A 23,737-nucleotide genomic window follows, 5' to 3' on the forward strand; every position below is an offset into this window, starting at 1 on the left:
CTTGTACCTCTCTACAGTGATTGTGACATTTCCACATGCTTTTGGGCCCTGGTCTATGACTGGCATGGAAGAAGTTATGCTTGATGGTAAGCTCTTAGCCAGTGTAGCTTAGAAAATTCCAGTGTATTACTTACAGATTCTATGTTGTTACCCTGTTACTTACAGTCTGACTGTTTCCAACAGGTTTTACATTCTGTCATAAAGTATAGTTACAGCAGAACATGACCAAAACTTTGTCTAATAACAGATGTGATAGTTTCTTATGTGCCAAGTACATAGTAATTGCACCCTTTCCCAAAGATTCCATTGGTTATAACAAATGAATTAACACTGTTGAGACTAGGCATGTCTAAAACTGCAACACATGCATTGTACATCTGTATTGGTAGCATCTGGCACTGATGAAAACCAAGGCTAGCAATCAGCAATGGAATTTTACTTGCAAAGCTAACACTTGGTTTAAGAATCATGAAAGAAGGTTGTATACGTGGAAGAACCCTGGAGATACTAAAAGGTATCAGATAGATTATATAATGGTAAGACAGAGATTTAGGAACCAGGTTTTAAGTTGTAAGACATTTCCAGGGGCAGATGTGGACTCTGACCACAATCTATTGGTTATGACCTGTAGATTAAAACTGAAGAAACTGCAAAAATGTGGGAAATTAAGGAGATGGGACCTGGATAAACTGAAAGAACCAGAGGTTGTACAGAGTTTCAAAGAGAGCATAAGGGAACAATTGACAGGAATAGGGGAAAGAAATACAGTAGAAGAAGAATGGGTAGCTCTGAGGGATGTAGTAGTGAAGGCAGCAGAGGATAAAGTAGGTACAAAGACGAGGGCTGCTAGAAATCCTTGGGTAACAGAAGAAATATTGAATTTAATTGATGAAAGGAGAAAATATAAAAATGCAGTAAATGAAGCAGGCAAAAAGGAATACAAACGTCTCAAAAATGAGATCGACAGGAAGTGCAAAATGGCTAAACAGGGATGGCTAGAGGACAAATGTAAGGATGTAGAAGCTTATCTCACTAGGGGTAAGATAGATACTGCCTACAGGAAAATTAAAGAGACCTTTGGAGAGAAGAGAACCACGTGTATGAATATCAAGAGCTCAGATGGCAGCCCAGTTCTAAGCAAAGAAGGGAAGGCAGAAAGGTGGAAGGAGTATATAAAAGGTTTATACAAGGGCGATGTACTTGAGGACAATATTATGGAAATAGAGGATGTAGATGAAGACGAAATGGGAGATACGATACTGCGTGAAGAGTTTGACAGAGCACTGAAAGACCTGAGTCGAAACAAGGCCCCCGGAGTAGACAACATTCCATTAGAACTACTGACGGCCTTGGGAGAGCCAGTCATGACAAAACTCTACCAGCTGGTGAGCAAGATGTATGAGACAGGCGAAATACCCTCAGACTTCAAGAAGAATATAATAATTCCAATCCCAAAGAAAGCAGGTGCTGACAGATGTGAAAATTACCGAACTATCAGTTTAATAAGCCACGGCTGCAAAATACTAACGCGAATTCTTTACAGACGAATGGAAAAACTGGTAGATGCAGACCTCGGGGAGGATCAGTTTGGATTCCGTCGAAATGTTGGAACACGTGAGGCAATACTGACCTTACGACTTATCTTAGAAGAAAGATTAAGAAAAGGCAAACCTACGTTTCTAGCATTTGTAGACTTAGAGAAAGCTTTTGACAATGTTGACTGGAATACTCTTTTTCAAATTCTAAAGGTGGCAGGGGTAAAATACAGGGAGCGAAAGGCTATTTACAATTTGTACAGAAACCAGATGGCGGTCATAAGAGTCGAGGGGCATGAAAGGGAAGCAGTGGTTGGGAAAGGAGTGAGACAGGGTTGTAGCCTCTCCCCGATGTTATTCAATCTGTATATTGAGCAAGCAGTAAAGGAAACAAAAGAAAAATTTGGAGTAGGTATTAAAATTCATGGAGACGAAGTAAAAACTTTGAGGTTCGCCGATGACATTGTAATTCTGTCAGAGACGGCAAAGGACTTGGAAGAGCAGTTGAACGGAATGGACAGTGTCTTGAAAGGAGGATATAAGATGAACATTAACAAAAGCAAAACGAGGATAATGGAATGTAGTCAAATTAAATCGGGTGATGCTGAGGGAATTAGTTTAGGAAATGAGACACTTAAAGTAGTAAAGGAGTTTTGCTATTTAGGAAGTAAAATAACTGATGATGGTCGAAGTAGGGAGGATATAAAATGTAGACTGGCAATGGCAAGGAAAGCGTTTCTGAAGAAGAGAAATTTGTTAACATCGAATATAGATTTATGTATCAGGAAGTCGTTTCTGAAAGTATTTGTTTGGAGTGTAGCCATGTATGGAAGTGAAACATGGACGATAACTAGTTTGGACAAGAAGAGAATAGAAGCTTTCGAAATGTGGTGCTACAGAAGAATACTGAAGATAAGGTGGATAGATCACGTAACTAATGAGGAGGTATTGAATAGGATTGGGGAGAAGAGAAGTTTGTGGCACAACTTGACTATAAGAAGGGATCGGTTGGTAGGACATGTTTTGAGGCATCAAGGGATCACAAATTTAGCATTGGAGGGCAGCGTGGAGGGTAAAAATCGTAGAGGGAGACCGAGAGATGAGTACACTAAGCAGATTCAGAAGGATGTAGGTTGCAGTAGGTACTGGGAGATGAAGCAGCTTGCACAGGATAGAGTAGCATGAAGAGCTGCATCAAACCAGTCTCAGGACTGAAGACAACAACAACAACAACAATGTACAAAGAGACTGTTGCACATATCCAAAGGGAGAGTGGAGTGGGGCCCCTAAAAGAGCTTTGGTTATGTGGGAGAGACAATTTTTCTGTGAATGACCAAGTAAAGAAAAATAACAGCTGCAATTCAGCTGACATAATGTGAACTCTATGGTAGTACAAAGTTTCAAAAACCAGTATTAATTGAAGAAACTAAAAGTATTCTTCAGCCCCGTATGCACCATGAGAAAAAGAGCATAGTGATTACGGCAGGTACAGAGACATTTAAGCAGTCATTCTTTTCACACTCCACATGCACTTGGAATGAGTAGATACTCTAACATGTGGTACCATGCTAAGTACCCTCTATCATGCTCATCAGTTTTTGTAGAGTATGCACATAGAAGTAGATCAAGAAGTGGTGCAGAAGACACTGTAAATAAATGTTCCCTCTCTCCACTATTTGACTTACTGGTGCAAATGTGGGTTGGTGACAGATTTTCTGATTTATCTTGTACTTGCAACAACTGGATTAGTAGCTGACGCAGTTCAAATTGATATTGTTGTTGCTTTATTTGTTGTTAGTGCTGCTCAAGAAGAAGCTGTTGCTGTTGTAGGATATGGATTCAGAATCCACTTCAGTTTTTAAGAGACATGGAGAATTGAGTTGATCATCACAGCAATTGTTGAGTTCTAGCTTTTAACTGATGCATTGACATAAACTCGGATAAATATACCAGCAGCTCTTTTGCTAAATCAGCAGATATGAATCCTGCCAAGCTGTCTTTACCTAAGAGAAAATCCTCAGTCATCTACAGCCAGAGACTGTCAATGTTTTTAGTAACTTAAGTCCATGGAATTTCAGTCAAATCATATGAAGCACGATAAACAGTTGTAATAGTCAATCTACATGATACAAGTAGAAATAGTGGCATATACTCTAGTGAGGATCACTGATGGCCAAGCCAGCACTGTACGCTGCAGTGTTGATCACAAGGTCTTCCCATGTGACCCACTGGTGATGTGATGGCCTTGAGGTGCACAGATGTTGTCGTAGACTTTGCTTACATTGAGCTGCTTCAGTGCTTCAGTTGGATCTTTATCAGAGTTGAAAGACTTGCAGTTGTTTTCTGTTGGTGATGTACTGATCACCTCATATCTGCTGTGTACCTTCTTGCCTTCCACAGTGTAAATACGCAGCTTCTTCTCCCAGCTACAATTCTTTCTTCCTTGCTCCCCCCCCCCCCCCCCCCCCCCACTCGCTTTGGTTATGGAGTCATACTTTTTGTCTGATGATATTTTATTTTATATTTTTTTAAATAGAGACCTAACTCAACAACAATGTCCCAAATTGATTAGTTAAAGAACATTGATGTTGTCTGCAACATGTTTGAGGAGTATCAGTGTGCGTCTTATTGGTTCATGAACATTTAACAATGAAAGAAATCTTTTTCCAGTTGATTCCATACAATTTGACTGTAACTCAAAAATTAGTCTTAGGTTAATTTCTGTTAGGACTTGCTCCAAAAACTCAACCAAGCAAGTGGAAAACCCATATACAACCATCTATAGTGGGAGATGAAGCTAGGGTGTAGTCATGTGAGCCAGAAACTAAGAGACATTCAACTGTTTGGGTGTTCCAACATGAACCAAAACCAACAAAACTGGTTTTCTCACAACACACTTCCAAGAAAATGTTGCTTCTTTCTTTGGGTACACAGGACCTGTCATAACATTTGCATTAAAGGATGGAAGCACAGGTAATGCTGAATGGTGTAAAACATTTTGTCCGTCACAAGTCACTAATGAAATAAAGTACCAGAACTTGATCACTCATCATCCTGTCATACTGCATGTCAAGTAATTGCTAATTTGATAGAGAAACCATTGCATATTCCCATAGTTTATCAACTAACAACTTATTTTTATTCCCTTATGTGGGTGCAGTGGTTTTCAACACCTCAAGAAGCTGTTGGACCCTTCTAGAGCCATTGTGTTCAGGTACCAACTTCTGAGTGGACAAAATGTTTCTATCATTGGTTGGAATGCATGCAGAAGTATTTAATTGTAAAAATGAATCAAATAATGGAAAATAATGGAAAATCCCGGATGGAATGTAAAAATACACACATCAAAAAAAGTTTTGCATCACCTCATTTTCAAGAGTTCCAGAACCTGTACAGGAAATTGGAATAGAGATCAACATAAATATCATTTCCACCCTTTTTATTGCTCATGAAAACCACACATTTAATGTTGTACTACCATACAGTGCGACCTTCAGAGGCGGTGGTCCAGATTGCTGTACACAGTGGTACCTCTAACACCCAATAGCACATCCTCTTTCATTGATGCATGCCTATATTTACCATGGCAAACAATCCCCAAATTCCTCAAGGCACTGTCGGTCCAGATTGTCCCACTCCTCAATGGCGATTCGGCATAGATAACTCAGAGTAGTTGGTGGGTCACGTTGTCCATAAACAGCCCTTTTCAATCTATCCCAGGCATGTTCGATTGGGTTCATGTCTGAAGAACATGAAGAACATACTGGCAATTCTAGTCGAGCAATGTCATTATTCTGTAGGAAGTCATTCACAAGATGAGCACAATGGGGACGTGAATTGTCATCCATGAAGACAAATGCCAATATGCTGCCGATATAATTGCTGGTTGCACTATCAGTCAGAGGATGGCACTCACATATTGTACAGCCATTACGGCACCTTCCATGACCACCAGCGGTGTACATCGGCCCCACATAATGCCACCCGGAAACAGCAGGGACCTTCCACATTGCTGCGCTCGGTGAACAGTGTGTGCAAGGCATTCAGCCTGACTGGTTTGCCTCCAAACACGTCTCTGATGTTTGTAAATTTGGAGGCATATGCGACACTCGTTGGTGAAGAGAACATGGTGCCAAAATCCTGAGCAGTCTATTCAGCATGTTGTTGGACCCATCTGTAATGCTATGCATGGTGTCATGGTTGCAAAGATGGACCTCACCATGGACATCGGGAGTGATGTTGCGCATCATGCAGCCTATTGTGCACAGTTTGAGACATAACACGACATCCTGTGACTGCACAAAAAGCATTATTTGACATGGTGGTGTTGCTGCCAGGGTTCCTCAGAGCTATAATCCACTGCAGTAGTAGCCCTTGGGCAGCCTGAGCAAGGCATGTCATCGACAGTTCCTGTCTCTCTGGCTCTCCTCCATGTCTGAACAACATTGCTTTGGTTCACTCTGAGACACCTGTATGCTTCCCTTATTGAGAGCCCTTCCTGGCAAAAAGTAACAATGCGGATGCGATCAAACCACGTTATTGACCGTCTAGGCATGGTTGAACTACAGGCAACAAGAGCCGTGTACCTTCTTCTTGGTGGAACGACTGTAACTGATCGGCTGTCAGACCCCCTCTGTCTAATAGATGCTGCTCTTGCATGGTTGTTTACATCTTTGGGTGGGTTTAGCGACATCCCTGAACATTCAAAGGGACTGTGTCTGTGATACAATATCCACAGTCAACATCAATGTTCAGGAGTTCTGTGAACTGGGGTGATGCAAAACTTTTTTTGATGTGTGTATTATGAAATGGAAAGTTGCTACTCACCACATAGCGGAGATGCTGAGTCGCAGGCAGACACAACAGAAAGGCTCTCACAATTAAAGCTTTTGGCTAACAACAAGCGCGCGCGCGCACATACACACACACACACACACACACACACACACACACACACACACACAAACAAATGCAACTCACACACACGACTGCAGATTCCCGAATATCCAAGGTGTCAGTACTTTTCTTCTTTGGAAGTCCTTTGTGCCTGGTCCAACATTTCGTTATTAGGCACGATTGGGTTGCAAAAATTTTCTTCAAGTGTATCCATGCAGTCTAAACTTCTCCCATTTCTTAATGGTTGTAGTTCCAAAGGCACACTGGATACCTGAATCTTCAATTCCCTCAACACCACATTCTATTTTTGTTACACAAAATATCATTCCACATGTTTTGAATGGTTGTGGTTTTAGCTTCACTTCAAGTGCTGGTCCAGTTGAAAATAGTACCCTTGACAGAATAAGATTTTTTCCCTTTGAGTCAGCTCACTTGTATTCTCTCCTACACTGTATTCACGCTTCAAGAACACCATACATTCATCAGCCAGCTTGTGTCTACAATGGGGTTTAGAAGTAAAGATCACTCCTTGACTCATAAACTGGATCAGCAATGTATTGTTTGGCGAGAGAAGCATATACATCGTAAGTCCACTATCACTAGAAAGAACAGAGGGGTGAGCAGGAGCATTGTCTAAAATAAATTACGCTTTCTTTCCTTCAGGTTTCAATTTTAGCTTTTCAGTTTGGAATATTTCAACTTCAGGGACGAACTGGTTTTTGAATCAGGCAGATAATAACTGTAAGATAACCTAAGCTTTTTTGGCTTCTTTATACGTGACTGAAAGATGTGACATAATGCTTCTGATATCCCAAAGTCAGTGGTTCTGGACCTGGTGGTAATTACTGTGCATTGGGTAAAATGAAAATTTGTTAGCAGGAAAAACCAAAAAATATAATTAGTATTATTAAAGTTTTTGCAAGACTCTAATATTCTTTACATAAGTTACCAATAATTACTTTTTTCTCAATTACTAGCATTAATATGTGACACTGTATGGTGAAGATTACAGGTTCCTCACAGTGCATCCACTACACACATACTTTGTGCTTTATACCATACACTAGTGACAGTAAATGTGAGGCATATACGTAACGAACGGCCAATATCTCGTAAGAATGTCTTCTACAAGTTGTAGATAGTTCCTACAATAGTCATGAAACTGCTTCAATACTGGCTTCAAAACAGATAAATGAACTAATTACACCATGAAAGAACAGTAGTTATATTGCCATACATATTATTATTATTATTATTATTATTATTATTATTATTATTACTGTTAGAGTGATCAGAAACAAGGCATTGACTATCAGTAAGGAGTGTAGCAGTCAGGTGACTTACAGACAGTAAGTATAGTGCACAATTTCTGATTTGGATGATTTTAAATGAGGATGCGGGATGCAAATGAAGAGACTGCCTCTAGGAAGACGACTAGTGCAGGTGAAGCATGTTTTGAAACAAATGTCTACCCTGGCTGTAGATAGTTAACTGTGTTATCTGAGAAGATATTGAATTTAGCAAAGGCGATGCGCCAGGAATTGCTTCATGACGCTTTCTACACACACACACACACACACACACACACACACACACACACACACACACACGACTGCAGTCTCAGGCAACTGAAACAATTCTGGCAGTGTGGTTTCAGTTGCCTGAGACTGCAGTGTGTGTGTGGGGGGGGGGGGGGGGGGGGCGCATGTGCTTGTGCGTGTGCGTGTCAGCATGCACATGTGTCTATTGTTGACGAAGATTAGTGGCTGAAAGCTTTAATTGTGAGAGTCTTCCTTGCCTGTCTGCAACTCTGCACCTCCACTATATTGTGAGTAGCAACTTTCCTTCTCAAAATATTGTTATAATTTTAAAGATGAATTTTTTGAGAATCAATTTCTTTTCAATGTTTTTTTATACTGTTGGTATGGGACCATGGTCTACAAACTGACTTTATATGTATTTCCTATTAAGTGATCCCCAGTGTCATCAACCGATAACCCTATGCAGATACTTTGTGGCAACATAGCAACAGTAATGCTAATCTCAATGTTTTATTGCGATTCGATAGTAGTGCAGATTATTTTCAGTGAAGTGTACTGTCGGAACATAATTTGTACCAGTCTTCTCCCTAATTATTTTATATATAATTAGTGAACCCATAAATGCTTCACAGTTGCTAAATATGTATGGAAATTTACATATACATCCTAATCTCCGCCTCCTCCCCCCTGCCTCTGTCCATCTCATCAGTCTCTCTATTTCCTCCTTCCACCTCTCTACGTCCATTTCTCCCCCTCCTACTCTCTGTCCATCTCCTCCACCCCCTCTCACTGACCTTGAGCAATGTTTATTGTTATTGCAAACAAAACCTTGATTTGGAATTGAACTCACTTGAAATGAATGAGTAAATAGGTTGGGGTCCTTGATATGCAAGGTGTGAGAGACCTCCTGAGAAATCTCCCCAGCTGCTGGATCTGTAAAGATAGTAGCTTTAGTGACATTATTTCACATAGTTTTAATTTGTGAATGGGTGCCAATGGAAAGTTTCAGACTATTCAGATTACTTAGCAATATCCTAATCATAAGCCAATAAGCCATAAAGAACAGCTTTCCTAATATGTAAGTTTTCTGTTAAAACTCCGTTTGAGGAAGAAATCAAAACAGCACGTTGTTGAGTATACATTTTCTTTAAAATTATATACACAGAGAAACAATTTGTTTTATTCTTTAAATGCACTGCTTTCATAGTTAAAACCTGTTGCAGGACAAAAAACTAAACCACACTTTTTCACAGTGAAATAGAGCACAACACTGCATTTTATTCCTCATAGTTTTAACAGGAAACCTGTACATTGTTGTTTAAGAAAATATATAGCCTATATCCATCCAACTGTTTACTAGAGTATCACATAAAAATTTGAAGTGCATCAGTCAAGAATATATTGAGATTTTTGCTAAGTGTGTTCCCCTTTATCTGTTATATTTATTAAAAAACAAATCACTATTTCCATCCCAGTGTTTATTAGAGTATCATGTAAAAATATGAAGTCAAATTGGTCATGAATTTACAAGATTTTTGCTAATATCATTTCTCCTTTGTATATTATGAATAGATAGGCAACGGCCAAAAATATGGAAACATCAAAAACACAACACACTACCATTCTAAAATAGCATAGGAAAGACATTGGCATTCAAGACAGCTTCGTCAGCTCGGAATGTATAAATACAGGGCCTGTATGGCTTTGGAGGGAAATCTGTACCATTCTTCCTGCAGAATAGTGGAAGTTCAGGTAACAATGATGGAGATGGATAGCACTCTCTCTTAAAAGTAGACCACAAAGGCTTACTAATATTGTGATGTGGTAATGGTGTTGGCCAGTGGAGATGCGACAGTTCATCCAAATGCCCTCAAAACCAGTCCTGAACAATGTGATCTGTGTGAAGTGTGAACAGGCCGCTGTCATCTTGGAACACAGCACCACCATTGGGGAACAAACATTGTACCATGGGTTGGGCCTGATCAAAGTGGTCACAATCTTTGCCAGTAATGCAACCTTGCAGAGCAACTTTGATCCTCATGGCATACTGTGATATGGCTGCCCAATCATCACCGAATCCCTCCATGTTTCACTTTAGGTACGTAAACCTGCCAGAAGCTGAAAAACGGTGAAACAAGACTCACCCAGCCATATGACTCTCTTTCATTCCTTCACAGTCCAGGGTTTATGTCTTTGCCATTACTTTTTTCTGTTATGGGCATTTGCATCACTGATGTGGTTTTGTAATATCAGCTCACCTTGCAATTCCCAACATATGGAACTCTCTTCTTGTTGATTTGGTGCTAACAGGCTTCACGAGTACAACATTTAGTTCTGCAGTGACTTTTGCAGCTGCCTTTCTTATTTTTCGTCACAATCCTCTTCAGTGACTATCTGTCACAGTGACTAGACACACACTTTCGTCCATGTTGTTACTCAGCGAATGATGTTGTTCCACTCTCCCTGTATGCGATATAAATCTTTGAAATTCTGCATTTTGAAACACCAAACACTTCGGCAACCTGGGTTACAGAAGCACCCACCATGGGAGCATCAACAATCAGCCCTCCATGCTCTCACAACTACACAGAACACTGTTCTGACCACAACTGCCTCTTGCAACATATTCAGAAAACTGCACAAGGTCACATAGTCACATACAACAATACAACCTGCAGGCTTGGCTGGTATCTGCATTTATGTTCAAGCATGTATTTCTTGTGGTGTTTCCATATTTTTGTCAAGCCTCTCTATAGTTATACAATTTAATACACTGAAGCACCAAAGAAACTGGTATAGGCATGCTTATCAAATACAGAGATACGTAAACAGGTAGAATATGGCACTGTGGTCGACAACGTCTTTATAAGACAACAAGTGTCTGGCACAGTTATTAGATCAGTTACTGCTCCTACAGTGGCAGGTTATCAAGATTCAAGTGAGTCTGAACGTTGTGTTATAGTTAGTGCACGAGTGATGGGACACGGCATCTCCGAGGTAGTGGGATTCTGCTGTACAACCATTCCACAAGTACATCATGAATGTCATGAATCTGGTAAAATATCGAATCTCCAACATCTCTGCGGTCGGAAGAAGATCCTGCAAGAACGGGACCAATGATGACTGAAAAGAATCGTTCAGAATGATAGAAGTGCAACCCTTTTGCAACTTGCTGCATATTTCAATGCTGGGCCATCAACAGGTGTCAGCATGCGAACCATTCAATGAAACTTTTATTGATATGGGCTTTCGGAGCTGAAGGCCCACTTGTGTGCTTTTGATGACTGCAAACATGTTGCCTGGTCTGACAAGTCTTGTTTCAAATTGTATCAAGCGGCTGGACACGTGTGGATATGTTGATAACCTCATGAGCCCATGGACCCTGCATATCAGCAGGGGACTGTTCAAGCTGTTGGAGGCTCTGTAACGGTATGGGGTGTGTGCAGCTTGAGTGATTCATGTCCATTCTACATTCCGATGGACTTGAGCAATTCCAGCAGGACAGTGTGACACCCCAGATATCCAGAATTTCTACAGAGTAGCTCCAATAACACTATTCTGAGTTAAACACTTCCACTAGCCACCAAACTCCCCAGACATGAACATTATTGAGCATATCTGGGATCCCTTGCAACATGCTCTTCAGAAGAGTCTCCATCCCCTCATACTCTTATGGGTTTATGGACAACCCTGCAAGATTCGTAGTGTCAATTCCCTCCAACACTACTTCAGACATTAGTTGAGTCCATCCCATGTTGTGTTGCAGCACTTCTGTATGCTCGTGAGGGCCCTACACAATATTAGGCAGATGTACCAGTTTCTTGGGCTCTGCAGTGTATATTAAGAAATATATAGCCTATTCCCATCCAAATTCTTATTAGAGTATTGTATAAAAATTTGAAGTATATCAGTCAAGAACTTTCCGAGATTATTTCCCTAATGTTTCCTCTTGAGTCTTTTGTGCAAGTGCGCGCCCGCGCACACACACACACACACACACACACACACACACACACACACACACACACACACACACACACCTGCCATGTCCATCTGAATGTCTAGAATATCATGCAAAATATAGAAGAAATTGGTCAAAAACTTTTAGAGATTTTTTGGGAAACCAGTTTTCACTCTTTACATATTAGTATAGATCATTTATAGCTCATTAATAAATTTTTTCTAATCTAGCACTTTTAATTGTTTGTCATATTTTCTTAGGAAGCTCATTGTCAGATGCAGTGAATATTAGTAAGGACAGTAGCTATGATCCAAATCAAGGTACGTAAAATCTTTTTCTCCCTGGCAGTCATTTGGTACAGTTAATGTATCTTTTGACTAGTTTGAAATTATTTTACTTCAGTTATGTTTCTTCTGTAAGCAAAATGTGAATATGACTGTAAACTGTACCGATGAAGCACTCATTTTCAGTGATAAAACTGTTAATGTGATGTGCCTACAACAACAAAAGTGAGTGATGCATTTTGTGCGAGAAGAGACAGATAATACTTCAGTGTGGCATCAGTTTGCTCTCTATGTCCCCTATCAAATGCTCCAACTGTTACTTTTCCTGACATCAATGTGCATTGAATCATGCCATAAGTAGTGCCTCTGACACTCTCAAATAATTGGTATACACAGAACATCATTGTCCTCACTTGTTTGATTGACGTTTGTTGTTTTTCCTTTATGTACCAATAATGAAGACTGCAGTAACAAAAAACCGTCATCACATGTACACTAACATGAAAAATACTAATGAATGTTGAACACACAACTCAAAGTTCCTAGAAAAGAAGTAGAATGACTCTGTGGGCTGATAAGCCATTGATACATTTTGTGTTGCTTCATTGCTCCACCACCCACCTTGTCATACATTCACTCTCTAATGGTGAACTACTTGAGATTCTCCCAGGAAAAAGAAACAATAACTCATAATAAATTTGACATTTCCCTCTAACCCTAGGCTTCATCTCAAAGAGCTGTGTAATCGCATTCTTGCAAATATATATGTCTCTATAATTGTCAACCTTTTTTGCTGTTTTTCCCTTTCATGTTAAAACATTCTTACTTCTTTCTTTCTCGCTTTCTTTGTTTTCTTTTCTTCTCTCTCTCTCTCTCTCTCTCTCTCTCTCTCTCTCTCTCTCTCTCTCTCTCTCTCTCTCTCTCTCTTCTTCTTCAGAATTCTTTTGAGAAATTTACTTCGTAAGCTTACTAAACATTCCCTTTATCACTCTTCTTTCTACCAAGGTAAGTATTCATGGATCTGTACCAGATACTGTGGTAACATATTCCTTCTTTTGTTGAAGTTTTTCCGTAGATTTATCCTGTTCTTTCCAGCATTTATTTAATCTCTCGTTTATCAGCTCAATTAATTTTTAACATTATTTTCTAGTAGCACCATGTTTCACACACTTGCAGGTTCTTCTCCTTTGGTTTTTGCACATTTCACATCCACACAGTGCTGAGCTCTGAAAACAATATCTGATATTATTAGTTAAGTAGTTGTTAGATACATGGCTATGTAGTACCGGGACTGCAGCTTAACTGGCTAACTACTTGTATATTGCTGGAGCGGGTATTTCAAGAAGAGGGGAGGGTGTGGGGGGTGAGTTGAAGGAAACTTGTAAGTTCAGCATTACACAGATAGGGGAGAGCTGGCCAATATTCAAGTCCATTTGTAATCCAGAATCAAAGCAAATATCATCAACAAATAGTGCCAGCGCAGAGAAAATTCCATGAAGCGAGCACACAAGAGAATGCACGTCCTGCGCTGCAGGTGCCTGGTTACAGCCAGTTGATGGTCCGGGGTCCCATCAGGTGATGTGTGCTTTGAGGGCATGGTTTCTTCCTAAAGAGAAACTTACAGAGACAGCTTGTAGATTGCTGCGTGACCTGTGGTGAGGGCTGCATTCTCCCCACCTAAAGACAGCACATAGCGATGTAACTCAGTTATTGGTGTGCTACTGCTAGAACTGAATCTGGGGATGCCACTGATGGAGATGACTTCAGAAGGTCTTGCATCTCCACTATGATGACTTCTGGTTGGCATGGGGCAGGCACTGCCAAGTCCACACTAAGGCTGTGGCTTCTGGTGGTGGAACAGAGGAAGTCTCGGGAGCTGGAGCCCAGTTCATAACCAGCTTGTTACCAAGGGCCCAGTGTTGGTGGTGGAGGAGAGGAGGTGTTTGTGACGGAGAAGGCCAGGGACAGATGTTGCACAGCACAGAGGGGTATGGCAGGTTCTGGTGGCATCTGCAGTGGTGACCTTCGGCAGGTAGTCCATACTTCGGGCGACCTTGTGGACCCCAGATGTTGGTCAGCAATCATGTTGGATGGTGTCCAAACGATCCAGCCCGTGTCAGGGTGCTGGTCTGGTATTGAGGATGGACTGGAGACAGAGACAGATAAGGGCTGCTGGTGAGAGCAGAGAGGGGAGTTGGGAGACTGTCAACCATGGAGAAATTCGGCTGGGATCTTCCCCACAATTAGGGTGGCCCCAAGGTGGCCAAGAACAATGTGAGGGCATCAACTGAAAGGGGGGTTTTTCCCAGGGCCCCCATATTTTCTTTTTAAGTTTGTACTATTCATTCCACCTCACTGTTGGCTTGGGGATAAAATGCTTGAGAGAAATTAAAAAAACTGGGCAGAGGGGAGCTGGGGGCCATTGTCAAAGATGATTGCCTGTATAATGCCCTCAATGTCAAGATTTTTTAAGGGTCCTGATCATGGGGCGTGTAAACAGAAACTTGGAGTATGGGTCTACCTCAACAAACCACACCTGATGCACGAAAGGACTGTCAAAGTCTGTTTGGGAACACTACCAAGAGACTGACAGGACCGGGGTGCAGAATACTGTTACGTACATGAGATGCAAGACTGGACCATGGTTTTGATGTCCTTGTTGACAGCTGGCCAGTATTCAAGGTGGCATGTCAGCTGTTTTCATGCAAGTGACCTGCATCTAGGAGCACAAGAATCGTGGGATGCAGAGCCAGGGGCATAATGACCTGAGACCTTTTTTGTTGTATTTGCACCAGGAGAAATGAAGTGCAGTGGGAGAGCCAGTTCCTTAAGGCAAATAATGTTTAGAGTAATCATGGTCCTTCACCGAGATATGTGAGACCACCTCCTCATAACCCACATGGTAACTGTAGAGCGAGTAAGGTTCAATCTTGTCTGGGCTGCAGCCAATGTATCATCAAGAAGAAAATCATCCAGGGATGGTGCAGAATCAGAATCCAGCTGTATAATGACCTCATTGGTGTCAAGTTAAGGATCAGGACCTGCTGGAAGTTGCAAGAAAGCATTGACATTGCATGACATCTGTTCAGCTTAGAGAGGATATCATAGGTGTAGCCAGTAAGAAAAGCGCAGCCTTTGTGCTGTCCTGTCCCGGAGGCTAAAACACGGTCCAGACAACATGAGAAATGGCTTGTGATCGGTCAGCAGCTTGAATCTGATGCCGTATACATAGATGTGATGGCCGAAGCCTCTATTTCAATCAGGAAGTAGTCCCATTATGCAGCACTGAGAGGTTCAAACATGAACACAATTCCCAGAATGAGAATTTACACTCTGCAGCGGAGGGTGCACTGATATGAAACTTCCTGGCAGATCAAAACTGTGTGCCCAACCGAGACTCCAACTCGAGACCCTTGCCTTTCACGGGCACGTGCTCTACCAACTGAGCTACCCAAGCACGACTCACTCCCCGTCCTCACAGCTTTACTTCTGCCAGTACCTCATCTCCTACCTTCCAAACTTAACAGAAGCTCTCATGCGAACCTTGCAGAACTAGCACTCCTGAAAGAAAGGATATTGTGGAGACATGGCTTAGCCTTTGTAGAGCACTTGCTCACGGAAGGCAAAGGTCCCGAGTTCGAGTCTCGGTCCGGCACAAAGTTTTGATCTGCCAGGAAGTTTCATGAACACAGTTGAATGTTCAGAGCCATCTGCCTCCTTGTGAGACCGCACCACCCTGATTCCATGCTGTGAGGTCTTGTGTGACAAGAAGAGGAGGCTTCTCCAGTGAAAACGGGATGATACATGGTGCCGATTGAATGGCTCATTTAAGTGCGGAAAAAGCTGCATTATACTCTGGAGACCACCAGAATGGAATCCCTTGTACCTGCAATGTGTTGAGCACAAAGACAATTTTGTTATATGGGAAATGAAATAGGTGTAATAGCTAGTTTTTCCCATAAAGGATTGCAGTTCCTGGAGATTCTGCAGCCAGGATGTCTTCACTGTAGCTTGGACTTGCTGCTTATAAGGATGGATGCTGATTACTAAGCCAAGCTACTCAACGGACTGGTGGAAAAATTTACATTTTGGAGGTTACATTTGAGCCTAGCCTCAGTTACTCGAGAAAACAAAGACTGCAAGCTCTGAAGATGTTCATCAGTTGGTGCCCTGTCACTATGATGTCATCTAAATAATTGCAGCAGGAAGGTGTGTCTTGTATCTGCAGCTCCGAGTAATGCTGGAAGACTGCTGAGATGCTGGAAATTTCAAAGGGGAGTCTGTTATAGCTGTAGAGACCAAAAGGTGTGTTGAGCATCAACATGTCCTCGGAGTCCAGGTGTAGTATCAACTGTATGTATGTCTGCGAGAAATCAACCTTAGTATAACAGACACATTTTTGTAACTTGGAATACAGGTCTTCTGGATGGGGAATTGGAAAAGTATCGACAATGACTTGGACATTAATGGCCTTTTAAGGTGCCACATAATCGGAGGGAGCCATCTGGTCCAGTTTTCTCTCCATTATTAGGGACGAAGTCTATTCGTTCAATGAGATGGTGGTAATCACTTCAAAGGCTTCCAATCTGCCCAATCCACTCAAGACAAGTAGGATAGGACATGCCTGTGAGAAGCGATTGACAGACTTTGGTTTTAAAGAAATTTTGACTGCCCATCCTAAGCCAAGGTAATCAGATCTGAATATGAGGCAGTTAAGTCTCCAATGCTGCGAAGTGGAATCACTGTGAAGGCCAAACACACATTTTCCAAAATGGAAACCCCAACTGTTTGAAAGCTTCTAACACAGTTATATTTTCTGTATTATCAGAAGTAACAATCAAAAATGAAAGTTCCCGTGAAACATTTTTATAGGAGTAGCAAAAATACCTTTCACCTGTGTGTCATTGCCACTAAATGCCATTACTCTCCTATGAAACTGTTCTAACAGAGGTGAATCTAATCCAATGTAGGCAGTGCAGTTCCACAAGACGAGAGAGTGTGCCAGTACCTACCTAAAAAGGGACTTCCAAACAATTCAGTTTGCAGCATTAATAACAGTAGCAGGCTGAGCCATTTTTAAGTAGAGTGCACTGCTTGATGGGGAGCAGTGACTTCGCATCATACTTATGTTGCCAGTTGCTGGACGACTGACACACTCCATTAATGTGGCCTCAAATGCCACACAAAACAAGTAGCTGACTGACGTGGGCAGAGGAAGCACGGTTATCAGTGGAAACACTTGAGTTTCAACTCAGCACAGGTATCAGTGAAAACACTGAGTTTCAACTCAGAAAAGATTTTGAAAATGAGCTGCAAGAGAGAGATCGTTCACACACACTTGAAGTGTGTCTGCCATATTCATGTGCCTCTAGGCTGTCCTGCTGAAGACAAGGGCAGCAGTGTGGCATTATATGTTTATTGCAGTGACCAAATCAGTTGTGTGATTCTGTTGTGTGCCTGGGAAATGTTTTGCATTTCACCAATGGTGAAGGGAAACACTGCAAACTGAACCTCACACTGGCTTTCAGTTTCCTGTGTGGATTTGAAAGCCTGAGCAATTGGAAGTACTTTGCCTAAGGAAGGATCCAGTTGTTATAAAGCCTTTGAGCATACCCTCCTGTTAGGTCAATTTTAGAGAAGCAAATTTAAGATCAAGGAATTGGCATACGATTGTCGTCATGATTCTTCAATGCACACAAAAGCACAGTGGCAATTAGGACCCTGGAGATCAGTGACCTGGTCTTTAAAAGTTTCTGGTGGTCATTTACAGGGCTGATAAAATTTCAATCTAGGAAATGCCACACAGGATTGACACCCTTAATGGTCCAACAGGTTACAAAATTCAGCAGAAGAGAAACTATTAGCAGTTTTTATGGGGGATGACTTGTGGAGCAAAACCAACACACTATGTGGAGACCACACACACACACACACACACACACACACACACACACACACACACACACACAAAACTGAATTGGTTACTTTGTAGGTAAAGTGAAGTGATGGCTCAGGCGTCGTCAAGTGTTTTTCCTGGTCATCACTGCAGTCCAGAAATGAAGGAAGTGGTGGACCAGCCAAAGTTGTCTCATTCCCGATAGACAATGCTGTGATTTCTTGTTCTGTTGTTCCAGTAGCTACCTACCAAGATGCCACTGTACCTGTTGCTGGAGAAGCCAGCACTTCATAAAGAGTCTCAGTCCATGTTGCCTGATATATCAGTGCATTGCAAGTCTGGAATTACTTATCACCACCGTTGAAGTTTGCACTTATGATCACAATGTACTGGATGAAATATACTGACTCAGTACAGGCACACAGTTAATACAGCAACTTGTAGATTCGATGTTACACAAATAGAAAACAGTTGATCAATATTAAAGTCCATGCACAGTCTAGAATCAAAGCAGATGTTGTCAACAGATAGTGGTCAGTAAAGAGAATGTTCCATCAAGCAAGCACCTGAGGCAGGAACATGGTTATAGCCAATTTTCAGTCACAAGGTCCCATTGCCAGGTGATGGAATGTGTGCTTGGGCAGTATGGTTCCTTCCCAGAGCACCACCTGCAGGGACAGCTTGTAGATTGTAGCACCACTGGTGGTGATGGCTGCAGTTAGAGATCAATCTCTGACAGCTGTGATAGATAGCCCCATGTCATTATTAAAGTCTGTTACTGCAAATGTGGCTCTAGTGAGCTAACAAAGAGTAAGTGACATGGGCACGTGGAGTCGGGGTGGACTGGAGTGTGGACAGGGGCTCACGTGGGTAAGGGTCTAGAAGAGTCAGAGGCCAGTAAGAGTGTGGTATTGAAGAATTTGTTGTAAAGCATGCTCTCACCCATATCAGATACATGTCCATCCTTCTCCCATGCCTCCCAAATCACTCATTCTACATTCACATCCAAGAAGAGAATAGAAGATTTCGAAATGCGGTGCTACAGAAGAATGCTGAAGATTAGATGGGTAGATCACATAACTAATGAGGAGGTATTAAATAGAATTGGGGAGAAGAGGAGTTTGTGGCACAACTTGACTAGAAGAAGGGATCGGTTGGTAGGACATGTTCTGAGGCGTCAAGGGATCACCAATTTAGCACTGGAGGGCAGCGTGGAGGGTAAAAATCATAGAGGGAGACCAAGAGATGAGTACATTAAGCAGATTAAGAAGGATGTAGGCTGCAGTAGCTACTGGGAGATGAAGAAGCTTGCACAGGATAGAGTAGCATGAAGAGCTGCATCAAACCAGTCTCAGGACTGAAGACCACAACAACAACATTCACATCCTTCTCCCCACAGTCTTTCTCTTCCTGCACCAGGGTGAGGTCACTGGTTCCACATTGCTGTCCCATGCACCTGCTGCCTCTCCTCACCAGCTGTCAGCCACCTTCTCCTCCAACCGTCCCTCTGCCTCCCTGCCTCTCTTTCCTCCTCACCCACTGTATCTCGCACATCCTCTCAACTCAGTGCATATACAATGTAGTTGTCCAGAGCAGTGTCAGTGCAGCTGTATATGTATGTATTCTGCAGTCATCTCTGAAGAAGGATATTGCCTGGAAGCTATATGATGAGTTGTTACATTTACTTCTTCCATTATTTAAATTCTATCATGAATTCTCCACTATCATATTTGGTACCATTAAAGCTTTCTTGTTGAAGAAAATTTTCTTCAAGTACAACAATCTACTTCTGATGTATTTCACACTCCTGTACTTTTTAGTAATCTTGTTTAATGGGTAGGATGACTCTTCCATTATTCTCTTTGTTCTCCAAATTAGGATCCAGCAGGTCATTGTATGCATTACCGTTTAGCACTTTCATGTTAGTGTTATTTATCCTTAATATATATTCCATCCTATATAAGCATTGACCATACCATCTAGTAGGTCTTCTGTGTCTTCCTTGCTTTCAGATGGAAGGCCTATATTTTCTGCAGGTTCCATCACTTATGTCTATTCCCAATATACTTTCATTCCTATTTTGAAATTGTCTTTTACATACTTCATTGTTTCTTCAACAAATAAACTGAACAATATTAGCAGCAATGTTGCTTTACAATCTTTTCAACATTAATTTGATCTTATTAATCATCTAATTTTAAGGGGACTGATGACCTTAGCTGTTTAGTCCCCCTTAAACATCCCAACAACCACCACCACCATCTACTTTTATAAAATCGACTCACTGTTTGAAAGTATTGTAAACTGCTTACTCTGTCTCTGAACTTTACTCATATTCTATGGCAAACTGATATTTGTGATTTAGTTACTGTATTGCGTATAACTAACATACAGTGTACATTTAATTTTCCTTTTCAACAGTAGTTTATATTGTCAGCACTTATTGTCAGTTAACATTATTTTCAAGTTTGCTAGCAACTGACCCTCAAAAAAGTTTTATCTCAGATTTTTCTGTTGTCTTAGTAGAAATATCATTTTTCATGCTAATTGCTTCAGTTCTTAAAACAAATTAGTAATACTTTTTGCTTAATGGCTCCAGAAATTGGAAGCGAATGATCAGGCCTATTTTAAAGTTATTTGTTTACTGTTTCGTTAGACGTTGCAGCAGCCACAACACAGGTTCACTATGAAAGCTTTTATTGAACATGGGATGAGTTAGTTGATATTCTTAAGTAGCTGGACACTGCCCTGACTACTGTCAAACATTTGAAGACTACTGCAATTGGGTATGTTGGGAAAGCTCCAGAAGGCCGTACACCAGAGGTACCAAAAATACCTGAAGTGGATCCTGTCTCTTCTACAGGAAGTATGGAATCTATCACTCCCAGTCCATGTGGGGAAGGACGTGAGACGTCATATCCACCCCACTAACCATTAAGTTAAACGTGCCCCTGAAATCAAAGTCGAACCAGTGAGACTTACTTCTCCTGTTGGCCTGTTGGGAAACCTGCTGTGTTCTGTATCAGGAGGAAGCAAACACAAAAGGTTAGAGATCTATTAATCATCAACAGTTCAAATAGTTGGTGAGTATTATACACCTTAGGGAAGCAGCAACAATGGATGGGAAGGAACTCCAGGTGCACTCAGTGTGTATACCTGGAGGGCTCATTCAACATTTTGAACACGTTATTTCAGCAGCTATTACAGTAACAGCATGCAACCAAGTGCAGATTGTGGTGCACATTGGAACAAATGATGCCTATTGTCTTGGCTCTGAGATCATACTTTGAACATTCCAGTGACTGCCAGAGAAAGTTGAAAAAGAGCAGCCTTGCTCACATAGTTTTGACAGAGCTCACAGTTTGCAGTGCTGTGCCGAGCACTGATTCTTGCCCCCTATTTATGAGCTGCATGGAAGTACTGAACCAGAGACTTCAAAGGTTTTGTTGACGAGGTAAATGGTGACTTCTTGGACTTAAACTATGGGGAATGGTCCCCTGAGGGGGTCAAGTGTACGCTACACATCAAAGACCAGTACCCAAATATCTGACAACGTGGAATGTACTCTCTGGCTTTCTATATTAGGCTACTCTCCAACCAGTCCAGATAACAGTAGCTGTGTCAGTATAAAATCCAAGGAAATGTCCCCTACAGGTTAAAGTGTTAAAATTGTAGTGATTAACTGCCAGAGTTTTCACAATAAAGTGCCGAAGCAAGCACACGTGACAAGTGGTGGAACTCACAGAATACTAGATACAGAAAGCTAGCTAAAATATGAAATTGACAGCAGTGAGATTTTTGGGGAGAATTTAAGCATATATCAAAGAATGCACTTTTGGTAAATGGAAATGGAAATCATGTATTATTTGTTGCAGCAGTCAAGAAAATCAAATCAACCAACAGAAATTGATACTGCATGCAAGATTGTAGGTCAAGACACAATATCAAGGATGGGCATAAACTTATTATCAGATCCTTCTATTGGCCATCAGGCTCATATCCAGATCTAACTGAAAATGTTGGACACAACGTAAATTAACTGATACATAAGTTCTCCAGTCAGCACTACCATCATTGGACGAGACTTAAATCATCCAACATTTAACTGGGAAAATTACAGTTTTGTAAGTAATGGGTATGACAAGAGATCCTGTCCTCTGAACACTACCTAGAACAGATTGTTCAGGAAACCATTTATGATGGAAATATATTGTGTTCCCTAGTACAAAATAGATTTGATGTTTTTGAGAATGTCCACCTAGAAATTGGCATCAGTGACTATGATTGAGTTGTATCTATAATGACTGACAAAGTATTAAGGGCGACTAGTAGAAGTAACAACAACTGATACCAGTTAAATTGGTATCAGTGACTATGCAGCAGTTGTACCAAACAGTGATTGCCGAAGTACAAAGGGCAAAATGACTTATATGTTCAGCAGACTAGAAAAGGATGCAGGAATGTTTTGTTTCAACAAGGAACTCACAACATGTAGCTCTGAAGAAGAACTGTGGCTCAAGTTTAGGAGAATGGGAAGTGATGCACATGATAGATATGTACAGGGTGTACATAATATCCAGGAACACTTTCAATTATTTATTGCACAAGAACCAGACATTGTACAGATATCATACATATGTTATTTTGAAGAGAAACCCTGATTTTTTTTTCCCCTCCATGTATACCGCCACAGCGTAGTTTGGTAATTTGCCGAAAGTTAACACTAGTCGCAAACATGGTGAGTTCAGGTCGGAGCAAGCTTTCCGTGTGTTGGAGTTCGACACAAAAAAGTGTGATACATCTGTTCAACGGATGTTTAGAACCAAGTACCGTAAGAAGCCACTGACAAGGAAGGCCATTTACCAGTGGCACAACAAATTCGTTACAGTGGGTTGCTTGTGCCCGGCAAAGAGAAGCAGACGTACCAGTGTGAGTGAAGTGAAAATGGAGAGCATACGAGAGACATTCGTAAGGAGTCGAAAGAAATCGGTGCGTCGTGCATCCCGCGAGCTCAAAATGACTCCAAAGATAGTGTGGAAAGTCCTGCGACAGAAACTGTCTATGAAACAATTCCAATTGTAGCTAGTGCAGAAGCTCAATGATGATGACAAAAAGAAACGTTTTGAGTTTTGCTTGCAGTTGCAACAGTTGCATGAGGATGGGGATGGCATTGTTGATCGCGTAATTTTTAGCGAAGGAGCCACTTTTCACACTAATGGGAAAGTGCAGAGGCATAATTGTCGAATCTGGGGTACAAAGCATCCACACAAATGCACTGAACGTGAGCATGATTCACCGAAGGTTAAAGTTATTTGTGCCTTGTCACATCAAAGACTGCACCTGCCTTTCTTCTTCGCTGAGAGCAGTCACTGGATATCCCTGCTTGGACTTGTTGCAGCAATGGCTGATGCCTCAAATGCAATTGGACTCTCCATTCATCTTGAGGCTCCACCCCATTTTCATTGTGAAGTTTGTGGGTATCTGAACACACAGCTGCCACATCGATGGATTGGCTGTGCTACAGAAGGGGATTACTGTTTCATGAAATGGCCTCCCCAATCACCAGCTCTCACTCTGTGTGACTCTTTTCTGTAGGGACACATTAAAAGGGATATGAAATGAAA

General features: G+C 41.4%; 1 protein-coding gene across 2 annotated transcripts in view; it reads left to right on the forward strand.

Moving 5' to 3' along the window:
* LOC126336747 (protein bric-a-brac 1-like) overlaps nucleotides 1-23,737 on the forward strand; it is a 174,579-nt gene that overhangs the window by 145,324 nt on the left and 5,518 nt on the right. The window contains exon 6 of one of the 2 annotated variants that reach the window (XM_050000746.1): nucleotides 12,194-12,253. The exons of the other annotated variant lie outside the window; for it this stretch is intronic. Within the exon in view, the coding sequence (XP_049856703.1) occupies nucleotides 12,194-12,253 (60 nt within the window). The remainder of the gene's footprint in view (nucleotides 1-12,193; nucleotides 12,254-23,737) is intronic. 2 annotated transcript variants of the gene reach the window in all.

The sequence above is a fragment of the Schistocerca gregaria genome, chromosome 2 (genome assembly GCF_023897955.1).
Source record: "Schistocerca gregaria isolate iqSchGreg1 chromosome 2, iqSchGreg1.2, whole genome shotgun sequence".
Taxonomy (NCBI): Eukaryota; Metazoa; Arthropoda; class Insecta; order Orthoptera; family Acrididae; genus Schistocerca; species Schistocerca gregaria.